This window comes from Convolutriloba macropyga, chromosome 4, assembly GCF_964194025.1.
Source record: "Convolutriloba macropyga chromosome 4, txConMacr16.3, whole genome shotgun sequence".
NCBI classification, from domain to species: domain Eukaryota; kingdom Metazoa; phylum Xenacoelomorpha; order Acoela; family Convolutidae; genus Convolutriloba; species Convolutriloba macropyga.
In genome coordinates, this window is record NC_134471.1 from 14865784 (window position 1) to 14882141 (window position 16358).

The 16358-nt window shown below is 35.4% G+C and overlaps 1 protein-coding gene across 3 annotated transcripts in view; it reads left to right on the forward strand.

Moving 5' to 3' along the window:
- LOC142337472 (uncharacterized) overlaps positions 1-16358 on the forward strand; it is a 67164-nt gene that overhangs the window by 13936 nt on the left and 36870 nt on the right. For 2 of the 3 annotated variants that reach the window (XM_075386717.1, XM_075386719.1), the window contains exons 3-8: positions 7254-7340; positions 7780-8197; positions 8869-9101; positions 9484-9686; positions 15248-15320; positions 15720-16226. In XM_075386717.1, coding sequence (XP_075242832.1) covers positions 7254-7340; positions 7780-8197; positions 8869-9101; positions 9484-9686; positions 15248-15320; positions 15720-16226 — 1521 coding nt within the window. The remainder of the gene's footprint in view (positions 1-7253; positions 7341-7779; positions 8198-8868; positions 9102-9483; positions 9687-15247; positions 15321-15719; positions 16227-16358) is intronic. The other variant, XM_075386718.1, reaches the window with a different exon arrangement.

A 16358-nucleotide genomic window follows, 5' to 3' on the forward strand; every position in this document is an offset into this window, starting at 1 on the left:
AAATTTTATGAGAACAAAAGACAAAAACGATCAACTCAAATTCAATGCACTACGTAACAAGCTGCAAAAACTGATCAGAAGAAAAAAGGAAATGTATTATCAGCGGTTAATGAATGCAGATGGTCAGAAAAACTCTAAATCTTTTTTTGACTGCATTAGCAGATTAAAAGGCAAAGTTGCATCGCAAGATAGGTTCAATAAAGAGACTGCTGATAAATTCATAGACTATTTCTCTACAGTTGGTAAAACCTTAGCATCAAATTTTGAGTCTAAAAGTGATATTTCTAAAAGCATTAGTATTAGTGTACAATCAATGCGACTAACCAGGGCCACTTCGCTGGAAGTACGGGAAATAATAAATAAAATGCGAACCAAATATAGCACAGATTGCTTTGAATTGAACGACTTTTTTTTTAAAGAACTCGTTTTGCAAAAACTCAACGGTTTCCTCACGTGTACTTGCTGTCACTCAATCTATTTAAACCTTAAAAACAAACCAATATCAACACCCTACCCCCACCCCTATTTGCTAACAAACTGCTTCCCGAAGGCATCACACGACTAGGCTTTTTTGCCTTTTGATGGCCTTTTGAGTATGTATATGTAAACCTCATTGAACAATGTTGTTTGTTTATACATACTTAACAATTTATTATTATTATTATTAGGTTTGATTCATATGTAACTGAGGAGCTCATTTGGTCCCAGCAGGTGTTCGTGAAATTGATGTCACCGGTTAGCAATTAAATTTAGTTTCTTCTAGTTGTTAAACGTTTTCAAATAGCCGCAGCATTTTGCTCATTTTCCACTGATAAGGACTAAGATTTGGAGCACTATACGCGGAAAAAATTAAAAAGGATGCAGTGCCAAAGTCAATTATAAGTGTTACATAGTGCATCTGATCATTATCAAGTTCAATGAGTTCATGTTTCAAGTCGGTTTCGTACAGCTATTAGCACTCCTGCGTGTTTAGTTTTGCGGTCATAGTCAGTTAGTCTGTCAGTTCTGTAATTTTGAAAGTTTGGTAGAAACAAGGCTGAGTTATGGATGTCTATTGTCAGCCATGACATTCAGTTAAACAGATTATAACTAGTTTTTGGTTTGCAGGCAGTTTGCAAAGACCATTTTTTTTATTTAGATAAGGTGTACTTCTAACGTTGAACTTCAGGGTTGATACTGAGTTTAGTCAACCCCAGCTATTTGGGCTGAACGAGTCTTCGGTGTCGTCTTAAGAGTTTACAACGGTCCACTTGTTGTTCTTAAGTACCTCGACCCTTAGTTTATGAACCCTAATTTCACGTAGAGATCTCATTTGATCTCTCCTCAATAATTTTTTTTCGCTTTTTAGGCACTCGTTTGCTTTATCGTTTCTTTTGTTAGTCGCTGATTAGGCTCTCGGTGTTGGTCGGCGGAGTCAGTGGTGCAGCTATTTCAGGGTTGGAGCGTCATGTGCGGATAGTTTTAAGTTAGTTTCCGATCAGGGATGCCCAGGAAGGTTAGCATTTCTTCTATTTTTTTGCAGGTCATCTAGCATGCGTTCTTCAGGAGATGATTTGGTTGCGGAGATTCCTCTGACTGCTATGCCCAGATGCTGCGGTTGTGCAGTTTTATTTCTTTTCCCAGGAAGGACATCCCGAAGAGCTTTTTGTAGTTCATGGTCTCATTCGTTTTGAATCTTTTGATCTCGGATTTCTCCATTTTGGTGGTAAACGCTTGCCTTTGCTCCTGAAGTTTGTTTATTTGATCATCAGTCTTTGAGTCATTTTTCGGGCTGGGCTTTGCGTTGAAATCAGATTTTCGTGGTTGGCAGTCATTGCAGATGAGTAGGTTTGCTTCAACTTTGTTCATGACAGCGATCATTTTTGTTCCGACCCACTTGCGGGGGAGGAACTATATACGAGGAACTATATACTCAAATGGGTTTTTTTTTGTTCAGTCAATTTTGGCCGATCGATATATTCATCGTAGAGAAATGTGAGTGGTATCATTAAAAAGCTGTTCAAGCGTAGAATTCAAAATTAAAAAGATTTTTTGAATTTCGTTTTTTTTCGAGCAGTTATCGAGGATTGAAATTTTGTGTGAACACGGGATATTTGGCATGAATTTGTTCACTTTTAGTGTAATTTTTCTTCAAATTAAGTTATTTTCTATAAAAATAGTATTTCAAATTTACGTTTTATGCCACAAAATGGATCAATTGTGTGTTCCTAATAGACTGAAGTTGATAAAAAGACTAGTTCTGTTCTCATAGGGAAGTTCACTATCAAAAAAATCGAATTCTGTTTGAGAGCTCTTCTTTTTTAGAAATATTTTCAGTTTTTTTTTAAGTCACCGCGGGACTAGTCACTTTTCATATCGAAGTTCCGATAACGACAAAACAGTCAAATGAAGCCCAATGAACAAAAAATTTCGTTTTCAAGGAATTGCTCATGTTCTTTTTGGCTTCGACCCTGAGTTTTTGTAATTTCAAATGAAAATTTGATTCCCTTTTCGAGTATTTACTAATTTTTTGGAGTCCTATGGCTTAAACTCATTGACTAAAGGTGTAACATGTTTCGTAATGAGCATTAAGTGAACATATCTAGTGCTTTGAAAGGACAGCTATTGGCTGTTAAGTCTTTAAAATAATTTTTCAAAAAATTTTTTTGAACATTAACCAATCATAAATTTATATTCGTGATCTGTGAGTCAGTCTCAGTAATGACAGTACCCTCATCCTTCCTACTGCAACCAAATTTTATCTGGTGAGCGGTTTTATTTACTAACTATTGTATATATGACTTCAAAGACTCAAGATCTCAATTTTAAAAAAAAAATTTGTGGTTATTTTTGAATTATTGGTTACTTTTGAACTCATATCTCATTATACAAATATTGATAGCTCCTATTAGCTGAGAAAATACGTTCAGTGGATCACTCATAAAGTTTTCAGAGAAAAGCTTATGGTTTAAATGGCTTCGACATTTTCTTCTCGTACTTTTCTACTTAATTTTTTGGTTTTTGCCTGTTTTTGTTGTTGTTTTCATAGTCATAAGACTTATTGTGGTGTCTTATTGATTATCTATGAATGAAAAACGTCATTGTCCTCACATTCGGTTATAAATGCGAGTGTTTATTGACTACGGTTGAAAACTAGTGATTTTAATGGCTGTTAAGACTTTGAAAATAAATTTTCGAAAAATTTTTCTGAACATTAACCGATCTTAAACTTTTTTTCGTGAGCTGTTAATCAGTCTCAGTAGTTACAGGAGGAAATTTTTTTCTACTGCAACCAAAACTAACCTGGTTGGAGGTTTGATCTTCTAAATATTGGTTCTATGACTTCAATGACAAGATTTCAAATTTTTTTTTTTAGTATTTTGGATATTTTCGTATTATTGGTTACTTTTGAACTCTTATCACATTATCCAAATGTTGATAGACCCCATTGGCTTAAGAAAAACGTTCAGTGGATCACAGATGAAGTTTTCAGAGAAAAGCTTAGGTTTTAAATGGCTCCGACACTTTCTTCTGCATTTTCCTACTGAATTTTTGGTTTTTGCCCGTTTTTTTGGTGTTTTCATAGTCATAAGACTTATTGAGATGATTTATTGATTAACTATGCATGAAAAATATTCATTTCCTCCCATGGGGTCATATCGGAGTGTATTTATTGACTTCCGTTGAAAGCTATTGAATTTAATGGATGTTAAGTCCTTAAAAACAATTTATCATAAATTTTTTTAATCATTAACCAATCTTAAACTTTTTTCGTGAACTGTCAGTCAGTCTCAGTATTGAAAGGACCTTTTTTTCTACTGCTTTCAAAATTAATCTGGTTTTTTCTTGTGCCTAATAGTTATTTTTGGTTCCTTTTGAAATCTTATAACATTATCCTAATACTGATAGTTCTCATTGGTTTAGGGAAGACGTTCATTGGATCATAGATAAAGTTTTCAGAGTAGAGCTTATGATTTAATTTGCTTCGAGACTTTTTTCAGGCACTTTTCTACTGAATTTTTTGTTTTTGCCTGTATTTGTTGTTGTTTTCATAGTCAATGACGTGTTCCAATGGTTTATTGATGAAATATGAATGGGAAAAAACCTTGTCGTCTCATCAATTTGGCGTGTTTACTGGCTTCTGTTGAAAACTATTGAATTTTATGGCGTTGATACGAGTTTCAAAAGTTTCAAATGTATTTGTTCATATTTGATAATTTTTTGAAGTTATATTGTTCTTAAAAAGAAGTATCCTATTGCTGTTGAAAAAATTATTTAAAACTAGGAAAGTTTCTATTGAAAGATCACTTTTTACTGTCTTCGACACTTGTCTCGCTGAATTTTTTTCTTGAATTTGCTATTTTTTTTGTTCTTAAGGTAGCCGCAAAATTGCTGACCGGTCGCATAAGCTTATAAGTGAAGATTGAATAAATGATGTTAACCAAAGCACTCAGATGTTACACTTAAAATTTATATACAATTTCAATTTTTTGCAACATTTTCAGTTTTTGTTGTTCTTTTCGTCGTAACTTATTTTTATCATTGAGAGGTCCCGTCCAAATTCTTGAATTTCAAATAATAACATATCTTTTTTGAGTTGTCAATGATGTTTTGTTTGTTGCACAATATGCCTCTTTATTAAACTTTTTTTGAGTGGTCAGTATTGTGTTTCTTCTTCTCTTCTTTCAACACAATCGCGTAATAACAGATCTCAACGGTGTTCAAATGTGGCCCAGGTAAAGTTAGTTAATATATCAATATAAATCCTTTAGCTGAAATACTAGAAATAACAATTGAATTAAAAGTACATAATATTCTTCTTCATTTTAAGTACGTTTCTATGGCTTAGTCTAACCAAAGACAGGTTCTTTTGGTTTTGTAATAACTATTTAGTAATTTGTCAAGGTTTATTTAATTAAAAGCTAATGATTTTTAAGACTTTTGAAACTTCTTGGTTTAATAATTTTTGATTAATTTTTGAATTCGCCTCATTATTCGTTCTTTTTGTCGACTTGTTACCTAGTCTCATTAAGAAAATTTTCAATCTGCTGTAAAGTTAAGAAAAAGTAAATTTGTGTTGTTAAGGTTTTATCTGACTGCATTTTGACGTTGTTATTAGGTGCTTTTAAATTTAGTTATTGAGTTTTTGCCGTGAAATGTAGTCTTTTTAAAGGCAGATCTCGTTGGCGCTGTAATGAGGCATTGCATTATGTAATTCAATTAGTGGTTAGATTGTGTAACGATTGTTTTCAACTCAAATATCTATTTTTGTTATATCGTTATTTGGTTGACAACTAAGTGAAGAATGTTGATAAGCTCGGGTCGGAACATCATGTGCGAACGCACATTAACGAGCCTCCTTGTTAACGTCTAGTTCAGTGCATTCAGTTGTAAGCTGCATTGTTTTTTTTTACAGAAACAGCAGGGCACTATTGCGCCTTTTATTTTTCGACAGGTATCACAATTGTCTCGCGTTATGACCTCTTCTGTTCTTTATGTTGATTAACTTTATTGTACAGGATTTTTACTTCAAATGTGGATTGTTGGGGTAAATTTAGCGGGTTTTCGTCGTTGCTGATATGTCGGAAAATACCTCAAGGTATACCGATGGCGTTCGGCACGACAAATGGGGACGGGATGAAGTTTTGAACTGTCCTTAAACCACGAGAAACCTAATTAAGCCATTAGGAGAAAAGCTCTCAAAAGAGAGAGCAGAGAAACTAACGGAAATGACTTCTTATGGAGGATTGCCAGTTTCTGCAAGCACAACGACAGTGTTTGTGAGACACTGGTGATGCTCCAAGTTTCCAGTTCGGTTCAGCTCTGCACTGTACTTGTTGTACTTGACTTTTTCTCTTATCAGGTTTCTCAAATTGTTTAAACGGTCATTGTTCAGGTGTATCAAGTCGCGATTGCTGAAGTATCTGGCTCCGACGAAGTGTCGTGCAACAGTTCTGTATTTCCAGGTAGCTTTATCAGCTGACCTGTATTTGAGCTCAACAGTCTCTTGGAGGATGTCCTTCACTGCTTTTGATCGAAATTTGTTTCCTCTCTGGTACTCCGTGGACGAAAAGGTTTTTGGCTCGTGCACAGAGGAAGTTTGCTAACTCGATGAGGTTGTTCGCAACTTCACGTGCTGGGGTGTCAGAATAGGTTTTGGAAGTCGATATCGCGCACAAATAGGGTGACGTGTCGTACAGACCTTCTGGAGGGACAAAGTTATATAAGTGACGCACTCCGGCACCAGGCAGGGAGAGGATATTCAAATTACCAGCTTCCAAGTGTCTCGCTTGAGAGTCGGCGATCAGATATTTCGTCTTCTGAAGATGTGATATCTCGATGACATTCGTGATCGCGTCTGTAAAATACCCCATTGTGAGCCTTCCACCAGGGATCATTTCCATATGTCACAAAACACACTATTTAATAAGTTTAAGAAATGATTAAATTGAGTTTTGGTTTTTAGTTCTTGTTAGAGTGTCATTTTGTTTACAAATTATGTTTGGTCTGAACTCAGTAAAACAGAGATTTCAACGTTTTTATTTTCAGAAATTGTTAATTTTGAAGAAGTGTTTCAGAAACGCGCGAAAAAATGAACGAGTTGCTGTCAAATTATAATTATAATTGAGTTCAGGTTCGAAAACTTGATGTGCTGCAACATTAATCTGGGCAAATTAATTTGGATTAAAAAATAAAGTTATTCTATCTTGTTTTAGACAGATTTCTTCGTTAGCTGATGTTCTTATACAATCTTGACGGTAATGATGTTAATTCTCATAAATTGAAATAATTAGTATTTGAAAGACTTGAATAGGTCCTCAGAAAGGTCCGCATTGGTGTATGGTTTTAAAGACGGCAGAAATTCCCCCTATATCTTCTTGTTTATGACTGTTGTTCATCAAATTAAACTGCCTGACTTGTTTTCTCATGCGCAGTTGTCTTTAGAGTAACGCAATATAGCTGTGCTTATAGTACAGCCTTGCAAATTTAAAAGCATTCCTTATGATTCGGGATTTCTTACAGACTCCCTCAAATATGTTTAAGGTTTTCTATGCCTGTATTTGTGGTATTTGTTGTTTTTTGAGACCAAATTCTCTTCTCTTGATTGTTCAGGTTCTTTCTTATCACACTTTGAAGAACGGGTGGTGGAGAATGTTGTTTTCGATTTCCATTCACAATTTGATGCATTTTTCGTCAATGCGCTTGTTGGAACTTTGAGTTCCTGCGCACAGAATCAAACGAAGCCTCTTGTTACTTTTTTATTGTGATTTTAGGCAAAGGATTCTTAGATGAAGATGAGCTGGGACGGATCCTTGGACCTCCTTCTCAGAGGACTGGTGGTAAAAAACGACATTCTTCAGGTACGTTTTTTAAGCCTGCTTGCTCATTTATTAGATCATTTCTAAGTTTATTCAAATGAAATCCTAGCGTAATACTTTGTGTACGATAGTTATAATTAAATTAATACTGTGTTTAGTGAGGTTTCAGTAACTTGTAAATGTATTTATTTAAAAACTATCTACTAAAAACTATATACTATAAGCTATATATTAAAAACTATATTTAAAAATGTATACATTTAAATGAATATATATATATATATATATATATATATATATATATATATATATATATATATATATATATATATATACACGAAGTTTTTAAAACATGCTGAATTTTTTTAAAATTTTAGTCATCAGCGACCTATGGGGCTGGGAAAGTGGGCATGGTCAATGATTGGCCATATTCATTTATGCTAGGTGTATTAATACATCATTTACAACTCTTTTTGCCTAGAAGGTAACACTCCGAAGCTGTCTGGATCACATTCGAATGCCAGTTTGCTTTCGGAGCTATCTGGAATCTACTATGACGTACAGAAGCAACATTCGAGAACATCGCGCGGAATCGGATCTACTGTTGAAGAAAAAGAAAATGCAATTGAAAAAGATATGTTTCTCAAAATCCGGGCAAAATTTTGGGGCTATAATGATAAGCCTAAATCTATTCATGCGCCAGATAACTTTTCCTTGTACGAATTTGGAATTTGTCTGGAACATGATAGGACGGAATTCAACAACAGTCTGTCTTGGTTGCGTGAAAACGAGTTGAATAGCAGTAATTGCAGTCCCCTGCTCAGTGTTACTCGACAACTAAGTCGACTCTCTAGTCCTTCACTATCACAGCAGTCGTCAGTGCAACTTTTTTCACATGGGTGAGAGCTAAAAAAGATTTGGATATTGTTCACGGCCATTCTTTAACGCAAACTCATTAAATTCTTTTAAGGATCTTTTCCGTTTGTGCCCCCCCCCCCCCCTCAGTAAGTTATGCACCCCTGAGTAGAGGAACGCCTGAATCACTATGTGAAAATATGGCACATGCGTCTGGGATAATAATATTTACCCACTAAGGTGGGGGGGGGGGCACAAAGGAAAAGATCGCTCTTTGAGATATTGCTCTTCAAATGAGACTGAAAGTAGCACTGCAACGGAAAGAAGGCGCGACAGGTACTTCTGAGCAAAAAGGTTTGGCATCGCCTATGGCTGGCTACGTTAAAATTAATATCTAACTTGTTAATTGCTCTGAAATAAAGCAGCAATTAGTTAGAACCTTTACGTCTTGCCACGAAGTTTTCGTTACTTTTCGTCTTGAGAAACTGCATAAACTGGTAAAGCCAGCGGGCATTAAGTTGCTGCGCAGTTTTCTTAGAGCTTTACTAATATCCAAGTAAGCGATTCACTGAAACTGCTAAGGAGACAAATTCATAATGCGAAGAGCGATTCTTGACTAAGAGATTTGAAGTCCTCCCTCACCTGTAATGTAGGAGCATTTCGTCCGGCGTTAGTCGGTTGTATCGGTTTCCGAAAATGTCAGATGCTATTTCAGTTCGAGTGAGAACTGCGTGAGTGACATATCGTGTCCAAAGCTCCTCAGTGGAAAAATAGAAGAGATAAAAGAGGCATACATAAAAGTGAGCTCAAAGGTCGATTCTTTCTACACCAGTATTAACAGACTGTACAGCAGTTCAATTTCATGGATGGATTTGACCTACTTCAAGTGGACAGAGGCAGAGAGAGCTTCATTCCTCAGTCGCATTCAGCTGGAAGACAGTAGTAGAAGTAAGGATTGGTAGTCCTCGCTCTTTTCCAATAAAAAATTGTTACAATAAGCTTCTAAGCCAATAAAATTTTCTAAAATATTTACGGCTGGGTTAACCGAATAAATTTTACATTGAAGGAGTATGAAATTATCAATTATTAATTCTCATGTTCTACATATTAGGCTCAATGTCCTTTAACGAGTGCAAAGATTTTAAAATTCCCAGAAAATGCTCGCAATTAATTAATGTATATAGTCAAATTTATTAATTTTACTTGTGCTCTGTTAAGTTATATCAAAATATTAATTTGACACGAGCGGTTTGTATTTTTTTACAGGCTGCTCTCTAACAAGCAGTGTTTGCATACGAAGAAGTTAATATTTTTGTTTAATATTTTTTAGGAACATGCAGTGATGAGAATTCGAATTCGCTCCAAGTGGCCATTTTGAGGCACGAGTCCCTCCTTGCAATTCAGAACAACCTCGAATCCATAAACTCCTGGTGCTACTTTACCTATGCCGCCCTTGAGAAGCTACACACAATAGGCAAGCTAATATCCAACAGTGAGACTAGTGCCTTCCTTATTGCAGACCTCAAGAGCAGAGTGAGTTGCTGATTATGCTAGAAAATTATGGCTTTTTAATTTTTTTTGCAGCCACAACAAACCAGCCTAGTTAAATAAACCAGCCAGCTTGATCTCTACAGTTACCTTAGGGATGAATTTCAATTGCGGGTTATCTTTGGTGAAACGACGTTTTATTTCTTTGCTTAATAGCCGCGTCAGCAATTCCAGGCGGCTAGTATAGCGCTCCTAATTTTTTGACAATTCAAAGAATTTGAATTGTATTGGGGCGCTGTTTTTTTCAAGATGTGTTCACACAATTTTCAATGACTTTCATCTTTCAAAACGGGATAAACAGGTAAAGCCCACCGGGCATTAAGTTTCATTAGAGGCCCAAAGTGGGCTTTCGTAGTCCTTCAAGTGTTCAGAGTAGTGCAGCTGCTGGGATGGCCTTAATTTAAGTTTGTTTGATTAGCCTTAGGTTGAAAGTTGAAAAAATTGACGAAAGCCTTTTGCGAGACAAAGTTATGATCATTATTTTATGAGCTATGTGTTTTTGTACTACAAACACAAAATGATGAAAATTTTTGTCATTTTTTGAGTTTTTCCTGCTTCAGGGACCAGGGAATCTCCTTTTAAGTTTGATAATAGAGTACTGCATAGTTACTAGTAAAAATGGATGGGTTTTCAACATTTTAATGTCTCGATTTTTAGCATTTTTCTTTGATAAAGTCTGCAATTTTTTCAAGTTTTCCCAAAATTTTTGTCACTTTCATTTTTTTCCTGCCTCAAGGGCCAAAAAACCTATTCCACAGTCTGATGAAAAGTTACTGCATGGTTTTTTGGTGTCAATGGAATTGTTTCCAACATTTTAACATTTCGACTTTTAAGAATTTTTATGATCAAATTCGCAATTTCAATTTTTTTTAAATTTATTTTTATTCAATTTTTGTGCCTCAGCAGCCAGGTAACCTACTTGATGGTTTGGTAGTATGTTAAAACATAGTTGCTAGGGGGCAATTGAATGGTTTTCATTGTTTTAATAGCAGAAAGTTCCTTTTGATAAAATTTGAATTTTTTACTGAAAATTAATGTCTTTTACCTTGTTTGTCAATCTTTGAGACAATGAATTTTTTGGGCTTAGAATTTATTTTTTGAATGTCCTCTAGGGATACAGAAATGATTTTGAAGATATTAATATCACGATCTTCAGCAACATTTCATTAAAATCTGCAGTTGATTTCATTTTTTAAAGTTTTTTCCTTCATTTTCGGGTTAATCGATCTAATACTTGACCGATTTCAGAAACAAAAATTGGTTTTGAACTTATTTTTGATATGTATATTTAAAGGGATCATTTTTTGCCTAAGGGATAAAAGCTTCCAGAGTTTTAGCAATGAGTGTTTATTTGTGTAGTTTGTTTGATTGTTTTAGTTTGAGATGATTTTGTTTGTGTATTGGCTGGCTTTGTTGAATTGATCTGCGGGTCAGGTAGAGTACTTCTATGTTTTTCATTCAATTCTTTGATTTGTATTTCAGGTCTTGTCCTGCTATTTTTTGCTTCGTCTAACAGATTTTTGTTTTCGTCTTACCCTAACGTCTTGGAATTTACTTTTTCAATGACTTCAGTGACTTGTACTGCTTTGCAGTTAAAATTTGTGTTCGTGAAGTCATTTCTGCTTTTAGGTCAATTGTGTGACTTAAGTCACTCAAAAAATGACTTCTGAGCTCACTTATGGAACTTCAATTTATAACATTTACTAATTAAAGGTCAGTAGTGTATATCTAAGTAGTGCCAAATTTATATGCCCTAATTCCTGAGTAATAGTTTTTAGTTTTAATATCGAATATTAACTTTGAAAAAGCTCCATTAGAGATTTTTCTTTGTAGAGCAATTGTGTTTCAAATAATGACAGTTGGAATATAACCCAAAAAGTCTAGTGATCTAGTAAAAAGCTAGTGGTCGATCTGTCAATCTTAATTCTTTAGTTGTTTCAATGCATGGTAGGCCACAAGCGTCTATCGCGGTTATCTTCCAGCAATGTGCGGGCTATGTTTCAAGTATTCTAATCAAAATGATTTTTCGAAACGCGAGACTTTTGAAATTTAATTTCTCTCAAACGAAGTTTGTAGCAATTATATCAGTCCTATCGGTCTTTTTTAATTCTATTTTTTTCTACCGATTTTTCGTCTGACCCTTTTTTCTTTTTGTCTTCAAAAATTGGATAAACGGGACTGCGTTAACTGCTCTTAGAGCCCTTCAGCTCACTAGTCTCAAAGTATGCGATCCACAGAAACTGTATACTTATGTTGTGAAGGGCGGTTCGTGGAGTTTGACCCCCACCACGATTTCACCCCTCTCCAACATCAGCCCCCTTCACTTCACCCTCCCCCCAAATCACCACCCGAGAACATCAATCAGGCCGTAAGGACGTTGGACCGTGCAGTCAACGACCCCCCCCCCCCCACCCCACCGTTGCTCATCCATCAACCCCACCGGTGACCCCCTGCGGTCACTTCACGCCCATTCAATTAAGCTGAAGCTAGCTTCACTAAACCGTAGCTAGCTACTGACAAAGCCAACCGCTCGCCGGTCTTTTGAGAGGAGTTCGCCCAATGTTAGGAGGTTGTTTTAATAATTCAACCAGATCAACAATAACGATCGAAATCTTTAGTAAAGAAATTTAAGAATTTTTTCTTTTGTTCCAAAAAAAAATTACTATTGTTTTTCCACATCATATATTTTGCTGATTTTTTAAAGTCAGCTTTAAGCAAATTTAAGGCATGACTCGCTTGTAGTCTCAGTAAAAGATAAATTTTTATGTGGAAGAGTTATTCATGTATATTTAAAGGGATCATTTTTTGCCTAAGGGATAAAAGCTTCCAGAGTTTTAGCAATGAGTGTTTATTTGTGTAGTTTGTTTGATTGTTTTAGTTTGAGATGATTTTGTTTGTGTATTGGCTGGCTTTGTTGAATTGATCTGCGGGTCAGGTAGAGTACTTCTATGTTTTTCATTCAATTCTTTGATTTGTATTTCAGGTCTTGTCCTGCTATTTTTTGCTTCGTCTAACAGATTTTTGTTTCGTCTTACCCTAACGTCTTGGAATTTACTTTTTCAATGACTTCAGTGACTTGTACTGCTTTGCAGTTAAAATTTGTGTTCGTGAAGTCATTTCTGCTTTTAGGTCAATTTTGTGACTTAAGTCACTCAAAAAATGACTTCTGAGCTCACTTATGGAACTTCAATTTTTAACATTTACTAATTAAAGGTCAGTAGTGTATATCTAAGTAGTGCCAAATTTATATGCCCTAATTCCTGAGTAATAGTTTTTAGTTTTAATATCGAATATTAACTTTGAAAAAGCTCCATTAGAGATTTTTCTTTGTAGAGCAATTGTGTTTCAAATAATGACAGTTGGAATATAACCCAAAAAGTCTAGTGATCTAGTAAAAAGCTAGTGGTCGATCTGTCAATCTTAATTCTTTAGTTCTTTCAATGCATGGTAGGCCACAAGCGTCTATCGCGGTTATCTTCCAGCAATGTGCGGGCTATGTTTCAAGTATTCTAATCAAAATGATTTTTCGAAACGCGAGACTTTTGAAATTTAATTTCTCTCAAACGAAGTTTGTAGCAATTATATTAGTCCTGTCGGTCTTTTTTAATTCTATTTTTTTCTACCGATTTTTCGTCTGACCCTTTTTTCTTTTTGTCTTCAAAAATTGGATAAACGGGACTGCGTTAACTGCTCTTAGAGCCCTTCAGCTCACTAGTCTCAAAGTATGCGATCCACAGAAACTGTATACTTATGTTGTGAAGGGCGGTTCGTGGAGTTTGACCCCCACCACGATTTCACCCCTCTCCAACATTAGCCCCCTTCACTTCACCCTCCCCCCAAATCACCAACCGAGAACATCATTCAGGCCGTAAGGACGTTGGACCGTGCAGCCAACGACCCCCCCCCCCCCCCCCACCCCACCGTTGCTCATCCATCAACCCCACCGGTGACCCCCTGCGGTCACTTCACGCCCATTCAATTAAGCTGAAGCTAGCTTCACTAAACCGTAGCTAGCTACTGACAAAGCCAACCGCTCGCCGGTCTTTTGAGAGGAGTTCGCCCAATGTTAGGAGGTTGTTTTAATAATTCAACCAGATCAACAATAACGATCGAAATCTTTAGTAAAGAAATTTAAGAATTTTTTCTTTTCTTCCAAAAAAAATTACTATTGTTTTTCCACATCATATATTTTGCTGATTTTTTAAAGTCAGCTTTAAGCAAATTTAAGGCATGACTCGCTTGTAGTCTCAGTAAAAGATAAATTTTTATGTGGAAGAGTTATTCATACTTCCTTCAAAGCAAAGTTTTTTGCTCATTTTGGTATTCCACATATCTCATGAGCGAACTTCGAACTGTTTTAGTTGAACTAGCGTTTTATTAATTGTGCGTCATTGTTTTCAAAAATAAAATCTAGAGAAAACAGCAAAAGGTTAAATAATGTCTATTTCATATTTTTGTCTTATACTAAATTGTTGTTGTTCGCTTTGAAGATATCCTTTTCAATCAAAAGTTTTATATATAACAATTTCAATCAATTAAAGGTTCCGATTTTTCTTCTGCTAACAATTTAGAAAAAAAAATTGACGAAAACTTTGTTCTTTTCTTCTGTTCATAGTGGCGTCGTCAATTATGTACGCATTCAGAAAGCATAAGCGGCGAATGAAAAAAAGTAAAAAAATTTCATGGTTAACTGATTGATAAACGAGATATTAAAAGATGATAGGTAAAAGGAGATGAAGTCAATGGTTTTCTACTCTTATTAATAAAATTTTACTTCTTTATTTCTTATTCATCTGAGAGTAGGATAATTGCTCAAGTTTCGGTTTCTGTTTTGGTTCTGTTAGGTTCCTCATTCGGGGGAGTTAAAATGGGTTTGTGGAAATTGGTTTCGTTTTGTCAAAATTTAAGTTCTTGGTGTTTTTAATTTTTTGAAAGTTCACTGAAAATTACCTAACAATTTTCAAATCAAAATAGCTAAATTCTAATCAGTCTATGAAAATAACTAAAATCCCTTTTTAATCAATTCCACTTTGCTTTTCAGTAGAATTTTTCGATAGTTCCTTTTTCTCTTTAAAATGTTCCATTATATTCGAAGCCTTCCTTTAATTTGCAAAAAAATTGCTTTATTTTGTTTTTAAATGACAAAACTAGCTACTAGGAGTTAAAAATGAGGAGTTTTTCTCTACGATGTAACAAAAATCTTATCTCAACATTTTTAAACGATTTTTTTTCGAGGTAAGATTCTAACTTTTCGGTGATCAATCGATATAGTACTATATGAATTATGATTATTGTTTCTCCCGCAACCGTCTGTTATTTAGTCAGTTATTTAAAATATCAGTTCCTTCAGTGTTCCAAAATGTAATTTACAGTTTAAGAAATCTGAAATAACGTTTATACAACCGTCCGGGATTCATCAAGTGCGTTTTAGCGTTTTGATATTGGGTTACTGGTTTTCAGGGGTAAAATAAAAAAAACAACATCGTGGCGTATCAAAAAGCGTTGGGTGTAAGAAGATTTAGCTTGTCTATATTGTTGCATTTCAGTCGCACGATTCCTCATCAGGCGTTTCCCCTGAAGATGTCTCGCGAAGTTACGACATCCAGCACTTCGACTTGGGTGAGAGTTCATTATCCTTATTTAATGAATAGAGATATTGCATCTCGAGCTGTTACCTCCATCTGGAATCTTAGCTCATACTCGAAACCAATATTGAAGCCAAGCTATATTTGCCTGATTGACACAAAATATGTAGCAGCTTTATTAGTGTTGTTTTAGCGTTTAAGTTACTTTGTTACGTTGACTTTTTCTTGTACTTTTTGTGACGATTGCGATGTTTGTGATGTATGTAAACAGTTATTTTTTATCGGGTCCACTAATTTTTTTATATAGTATCATAGAAACTATAAAAAAATATATAACAGAAATATTTCGATGCTCCGTAAATCGAAGGAGTCTGATATACCCATGTAACGGAGGTCATTTACTAGTAAAAATTCTAATGCCGCTTTGTTTTAGACGAACAGCTGAAACTTTTCGCGGAGACCAATGCTGACTATGCCTCCATTCTGCAGTTCGAAACATGGCGTGAACAAAAGTCCTCAGAACGGGACGAAAAGAAAGGACCTCTTATGCTAGTCAAGTCCAAACTACACGAACTGCTGTTGAAAATGCGTGATGCATTAATAATCGAAGTGGGATCCGACAACGACTTAAATCTCCGTTTCAACTACAGAGAAGAATCGACAAAAGTCACAGTTTTGAGCGACAATTGCTTCTCGTTTTTTGACTTCACTGAATTTGCGGAGCAATCGCCTCAAAGTAGTCTTCTAAAGATGTTTGATAGGTATCTACAAGAAGTGTGTACTGTGGTTCCGGTAACGAAGTCCAGATCGTCCTCAGCCCTTGCTTATAATTACAGACCTCCCATTTACTTGCCTTCTTTATTGTATCTCTATGTTTATCTTCTGCGTGTAGAGAGAAGTATTTGCGCATTCCAAATTCTGGGATTGGAGAAAAAATTGGGTCAGTTTCAGTTGGTTTTTTTTTCAAATGATTTCTGGGTTTTGTCCATTGTGTCCTTCCCGGTCTATGGGGCATAGAGTGTATAGAACGCCATTACTTTAAATATGCCATATAAGGACCATAATTCGTCGG